The following is a 7,437-nucleotide window of genomic DNA, read 5'->3' as shown; positions in this document are numbered from 1 at the left end:
GGGATGGCCATCAGTAACCATCTTTCCTTCGATTTTCTACTTCTTCGAAGGATAAATACTACAAAACGAAATCTTCAGCTAACAGCGTGCCCTTGAACAATGGAGGATTGTTCCTCTGAAAACTGTTCAGCTGTCTGTCAGCACCAATCGCAGCTCCATTGGCATTTCCTCCCAGCACACCAGCAATCATGCCCAGAAGTATCGACAGTTTACTCTTACTAGTCGTATACACAGGAAAACAAAACTTTAACACTAAGACTCTGGTCATAACGACCGACTATGCTCTGATACCACTGTTGTAACACCCCTTACTAACTCCGCGGCAATATAAAACAAATATTCAGAGTACATGAAATAAGGGTGCCACAATTCATAATAAATAAACATCATTCAGTCATGTCATGCATTCACTGAGGTAATCATCATAAATTAAAACGTTTCATGTTAACACAACGGAAATTTATCAAACGGACTAAGTTTAACATCTTTAAAACTTATCCTTCAAAAACATCAAAACATAACTAGAGTCATAATCATAAACTCTAAACAATCGCGTCCCCAGTGTTACAACTACCAGAGCATGACACCTGACGCTAACTAAAACACTGACTCATGAGCTAATCCTCACCGAGTCAAACAACCGCTATCCTCAATCTGAAAATGATAACATGTAAGGGTGAGTCTCATCATAATTAACAAATGTTATAAGGTTATAAGGCAATAACACATCACAGTTGCATCATTCACCCAATTGTTTCATAAACAGACATTCAAAACAAGTCAAACAACAATCAACACATCATCAACATTTACAACACTGGAATGCCTCCAATCATGTTATAAATTATGCATATGTATGAACTGACACTATGCATGTGGTACCAACATCATCAAATGGGAATAACCCATGACCGATCCAACATCATCAAGATACGGCCCTGCCAGCACAGATTCCACACAATGGGAATCATGCTCTTCACTGATCCAACACACCCTTATGGATACAGTATCATCAATGGACATGAATGAATGCAACATATACAACATACTTATACCATCATCATCATCATCAACATCATCATCATCATCAAGTATGTTCATATACATTAACATCATTCAATCACAATTCCATCATCATCATCATATAGAAACATACACGTATTTGCACCAATCATCATCCTCAACAAGAATAGCATACATGTATTTTCATCATTCTAAAACCAATCAATCATCATCATATAGATTATTCTATAAGGTTCGTTTAGCTCGAAACGACACATCAAACGGACCAACAGTTAAAAAGTTATGGATAGTTAAACTTTTTAAAATGTCCCAAACATCAACAGCACGCGGCGCCAGCTTGGTTCGCGGCGCGAACTGAGCGTCCCAAAAATCCTTGGCTCTCTGCCAAGCTATTCGCGGCGCAACCATCTGCACGCGGCGCGAAGCGAGAAAAAGTTACGCCTTCGCGGCGCCAACACGGGTACGCGGCGCGACCTGTGCATATCACCACATCCTGGCATTCTGCCCACCTGTTCGCGGCGCCAACTCTATGCACGCGGAGCGAACCGGTGATTTTAGAAACCCCAACCTGCAGAAAACAACATTCTACACATCCCAAATGCCCTCAAAATCACACCAATACGAGTTTCGGAAAATGAACCACACATACAACACAAATTGCACATTAGTATACACAATTCAAGCATCAATTGACATCATAACATCATACACATCATGGATTCAACAAAGGATTAAAAGTCACATAAATTAACCCAATCCCTAAACCTATCATATGACTCAATTGATACGAATTCCACATCTATTCTATGCTATTAACCCCTAACCCGATAATAGATGATAATCAGATAAGTCCCCCCTTACCTTAGCCAAATTCTTGAACTCTTCCCCTTTCTCTGCTTCTGCACTTTCACGTTCTTCCTCTCTTCTCCTCTCCTGCTCTTTTCACGTTCTTTCTCTAATTTTCTTCTTTTCCTTCTTTTATGAAAAATAATAAAATTTAGTAAAAAGGCCTTGTGACTAACACCCCTCCTTTTACTAACGCTACCTCGGCCCAACTCTATTATTTTCCATAATTTTTAGAGAAATGTCAAATAATTCCAATAAATAATTTAAATCCCAATTAAATTAAATTAAGGAAAATTACGGATGTTACAGCTTGACCCTTGATGTATTCAGAATTTTGAATTTGTCTTCAAAATTAGAAGCAACGGTTTTTCCGATCAACAAATTTTAACATCTGATCTTGTCATGAATTCATGCTTGCTGATTTTTGATCTTGGAGCAGAAGTTCTAACAAAGTTCTTTCTCTGATTACTTGTGACTTCTAAAGCAACAACTTTGTTGAGAAGCCCGCGGTAAGTCCACTTTCTAATGAACATTCAGTATTCTTCAGAACTTTTGATGCATCTTCAGAATCATATGCAAATGGTGTTTCTGAGGCGCCTTGCTTGTTTTTGATGATTCTTCATAGACAACAATCCAAAATCTCTTAGAACACATTATCTGCACACTCAAGAAACTATTAGGCACTAAATTGTTACATACACAATATATGTATTGTTATCGTCAAAACATAAAGACTTATTGCAGAACCAAATCTTGTTCTAACAAAAGAGACTTACCCAAAATATTCACACTAGTGCCACAAAGAATCCACCCAACAAAGAAGATGAGTGAGGGAAACTCCAAGAGATTTGAATTTCACTATAAAGTTAGAGAGGAAACAAAACCCAAATGAACAAGGAAAATTCTATTTATAGGGAAACTTCATAGTAGAATATCAACCACTGAAGTCGGGAGGGCACCTAGATTAAAACAAATCATTATAGCTACATTTTCCCCACGCCACAATTACGACTCTTAGGTGTAGAGTGAGAAATACACATTAATTATGCCTTTTACCTTGAATCCTTAAGGACAACCCTAGTGAGACACGTTGCGCTAAGAAAAAAATGCAATAGTCATAAAGGGAATGATCCAAAATATTCCTAACCGTCAGAAATATCACGTTTCAACAAAAAACTAGCTTCAAGCTGATAATGAAGTCATAATTTAAAAGTCACAATCTCATCACAACTATTAATGAAAACCCTCATCTTACACGTCAGGAACAACAAATATGTGGGATGAAGGCTGTTAAATTCTAAGGGTCTTTTGGACCCTTGGAAAAGGGAATGAGATAACTCAAAGATCAAATGCACAATTTATTACGGTTGAAGTCCACCAAAGTATGAAGTCATAAGGACTAAAGAGATGTTGATAAAGGCGATCTATGACCACAGGCCACACCTTAACTACTTCAGACTTGGTTTGAAGAACAACTGTTTCTGTATGGGCCTGAGGTGTATTTAGCAGCCCAATAAGATGTCTACCCCATGATAAATATGTCAAGCCCATTATGTACCGCAAAGAACGAGGGGCATCTAATCGAATATGAGATTGTCACCATGACGTCATATAATGGGGGTGTTATTCTTCCAACTATAAATCCACCCAAAGAAGGTTCTTAGACATCAATAATAGTCATGTACCTTCCCTAAAAACACCTAATCGATGGAAATGATTGAAGAAGAACAATCAGATAACATAATAAATTATATTATGACACTTGTTGCATCAGACAAATAATACACATAATAAGGTTCAAGACCCTCAAAATCCTTGAGCTAACTTTAAAAAGGAAGCTAGAGATCAAATTAATGCACACACTTTTTTTTGCCAAAAATACCTCCTATTACCTTCAATAATCACTAACTTAGACGGTGAAGTATATATGAATACCACCCATATGAAATGTCAAAACCAAATTCAAGAACATACTAAACTTTAAAGAACCGTCAAAGTTGATTAAATTCATATTTAGATAACCGACTCCTTTCAAAAAATCAAATATCAAACCAAAAAAATATTATAATAAATTTAACTTTATTTTACATATAATCTAAAAACAAAAAAAATATATTTAATTAATATTCAATAAATATAAAGTTAATTCTTTTTATTTATAATATCAATTGAATGGACTACTTAATATAATTATAAGCAATATTTAATAAAAAAATACTCTAGGAAGTATGAAGTCGGTAGTATATCAAAATCCCCAATTAGTGTAATCTTCTCCAACCCCATTAAATTCATGGGTTAGGAACTACACCACAAAAAAACAAAAACTCAAAAATGAAAGTCAAAAAAAGAAAACAAAATCATAAATAAACAATCAAATTGCCAATAGCTTATTAGTGTGAACATGATGTGATGGACCCCATAACCGTTCTTCTATTCACAAACATTAACTAGCCCACTTCCAATTAATTCTAATTCTACTACATTCAATTCTATTTCATGCTCTTATCTCAATTCTGAATCCTCCATTTTGTTCATTCAATTCCATTCAACAACAAACAAACACTGAAGAAAAATCACTTTTTTACAGAGTTTCTCTGTTCTTGGATCTGACACTAATGGCGGTTTCTTCCAGAGGAACCAGAGGTGGATCTAACCTCCGTGGCTTCTTCTCTTACCGGATCTTTATCTCTGCTATGTTCTCTCTCCTCTTCATTGCAACTCTCTCAGTTCTCTTCACCACAAATCCATCCACCGAGAATGATAACTCTGTAAGTTCCTTTTGTGTTTTTTTTGTAAAAAGTTTTGATTTTTATCGAAACCCATTTTCAATTTCGTAATTTGAAAACAACCCTTTATTTTAGATTCGGTTTTAAGCATAACCCACATGTTAATTTCATTAATTTGATGAATTTGGTGAATTCGATAAATTTGATGAATGAATGAACCATGTGGTAGTAATGAATTAGGTTTTTGTTGTTTTGTTGTTGTTGTTGGCAGGATCTTCCTACTACTGGTAATGCATATGTGCATAGAACATTTTTGGCATTGAAATCTGACCCTCTTAGGACAAGAGTTGATTTGATACATCAACAAGCTAAAGATCATATTTCGTTAGTGAATGCTTATGCTGCTTATGCTAGGAAGCTTAAGCTTGATATTTCTAGGCAATTGAAGATGTTTGATGAATTGGCTGGGAATTTTTCGGATATTTCATTGAAACCGACTTATAGAGCGTCGTTGTTTGAGTCGGACGGTCCGATTGATGAGGATGTGTTGAGGCAGTTTGAGAAGGAGGTTAAGGATAGAGTGAAGATTGCGAGGATGATGATTGTTGAGGCGAAGGAGAATTATGATACTCAGTTAAAGATTCAGAAGTTGAAGGATACTATATTTGCTGTTAATGAATCGCTTGCTAAGGCAAAGAAGAACGGGGCGTTGGCGAGCTTGATTTCTGCGAAATCGGTTCCTAAGAGTTTGCATTGTTTGGCGATGAGGCTGATGGGCGAGAAGATTTCAAATCCGGATAAGTATAGAGATGAGAATCCTAGGCCGGAGTTTGAAGATCCAAGTTTGTATCATTATGCAATATTCTCCGACAACGTGATTGCTGTGTCGGTGGTGGTTAGATCTGTTGTCAAGAATGCAGCTGAGCCATGGAAGCATGTTTTTCATGTTGTTACAAACAGGATGAACGTTGCTGCAATGAAGGTTTGGTTTAAAATGAGGCCAGTTGAAGGGGGTGCGTTTTTAGAGATAAAGTCGGTAGAAGAATTCACGTTTTTGAATTCATCGTATGTACCGGTGTTGAGGCAAGTTGAGTCAGCAAAAATACATCAGCATTACATTGAGAATCAGGCTGATAAGGTAGCAAATGATGCACGTGACTCGAAACTTAGAAACGCCAAGTACTTGTCAATGTTGGATTACCTTCAGTTTTATTTGCCAGAGATGTACCCTAAATTGCGCACTATCTTACTTTTAGACGATGATGTTGTGGTGCAAAAAGACTTAACAGGTTTGTGGAAGATTGATTTGGAAGGAAAGGTGAACGGTGCTGTTGAGATATGTTTTGGTTCTTTCCACCGATATTCCCATTATGTGAATTTCTCTCACCCGTTAATCAAGGAGACTTTCAATCCAAAAGCTTGTGCTTGGACTTATGGTATGAATATATTTGATCTTGATGCTTGGAGGCGTGAAAAATGCACCGAACATTACCATTACTGGCAGAACAAGGTAAGTTTCTTCTGCTTGTAGTTATGAGTATGAAGCACGTACACTGGAAACAGACCTTGTCACTGACACGTTGATACCGGTAATAATTTTAAAAAAATAAATAAATTAAACATAATCACAAGTGTCGGACACGGATACACTTTTTTAGAGGTGTTGGTGCTACAGAGCTTATAACTCTTTGATACGCTTTTGCTAAAGCAATTGAAACAGTTTACCAAAACTAGAGATTCTTATTAATTGAGTTCAGTTTAGTATCAAATAGATATACAATTCACATGTATTGTAAGATACTGATAAGTGATAATCACCGTTGCTTGAATAATGCTCAATGTGTTCCTTTGCACAATTGTTAAATGGAACTCGCTAATTCTTGTTTGTATTGATTCTGTTATCAGAACGAAGATCAGTCGATATGGAAATCAGGGACATCAGGGACGCTTCCACCTGGTTTGATTACCTTTTACTCCACAACCAAGTCATTAGACAAATCATGGCATGTTCTTGGATTAGGATACAATCCTAGTATTAGCATGGACGAAATCAACAATGCTGCAGTAATTCATTACAACGGAAACATGAAACCTTGGCTCGATATTGCTCTGAATCAATACAAAAATCTCTGGACCAAATATGTGGACAGCGATATGGAGTTTGTTCAGATGTGCAATTTTGGATTATAGTTGAGATCAACATGCGATCGTTTTCATAGTCATAATCTCGAGATGAAGCCTCCAATGTGGCTTACCATATTCTTACAGTACTGAGAAAATCTCATTTAAATGTTGTTTGTCACATGAAAGTTCTGCATCGTCGTCAAAGTATCGTCTATGCTGGGAATGCCGTCTGAGAATTCATTGTTGATAATTTTCAGATGCTAGGCAATAAGTTTTATGAGCTGAATTTCAAAATGTATACGATATAGTTTTTTTGTGTTTTGAATCATTCTCTAGTTTGGAGTATATTTATCATCGATTCATTTGCTGATAGTATTGTCATGACTTCAATTAATGAATAATGAGAAAGCACTAGCGATTATTTATATATATAACTTCCTACATACAGTACTTTGTATGTTTCTGGACATGAGCGTAAATTATTTGCAGGGATTTGGTTCATCTTGTTGATGGATAATGCATTTTCGACCAAGGATTTTCATACGAAATGAGAATTTGCATTTGAGCTCATCCTCTGCAAAGCGAAGGTAAGGATTCATAACTTCATAGCATATTTCCACTTGATGTTGATTCTTGTTTATTGCATTCATCTTTCTTTAAATCCTCTGAGTAATTTTGTTGCAATTGCAGTGAAGTGATATGAGGTGGTGATTATGCA

The 7,437-nt window shown here is 36.3% G+C and overlaps 1 protein-coding gene across 1 annotated transcript; it reads left to right on the top strand.

The window, feature by feature from the left end:
* Window positions 1-4,224: 4,224 nt before the first annotated feature.
* On the top strand, window positions 4,225-7,144 carry LOC131625579 (probable galacturonosyltransferase 9). The gene is made up of 3 exons (XM_058896427.1): window positions 4,225-4,637; window positions 4,867-6,105; window positions 6,501-7,144. Exons 1-3 carry the CDS (start codon window positions 4,485-4,487, stop codon window positions 6,783-6,785), a joined length of 1,677 nt encoding a protein of 558 aa, XP_058752410.1. The 5' UTR covers window positions 4,225-4,484; the 3' UTR covers window positions 6,786-7,144.
* The last annotated feature ends 293 nt before the right edge of the window (window positions 7,145-7,437 follow it).

This window comes from Vicia villosa, unplaced genomic scaffold, assembly GCF_029867415.1.
Source record: "Vicia villosa cultivar HV-30 ecotype Madison, WI unplaced genomic scaffold, Vvil1.0 ctg.000222F_1_1, whole genome shotgun sequence".
Lineage (NCBI taxonomy): Eukaryota > Viridiplantae > Streptophyta > Magnoliopsida > Fabales > Fabaceae > Vicia > Vicia villosa.
This window is presented reverse-complemented; position numbering and strand designations above follow the sequence as displayed.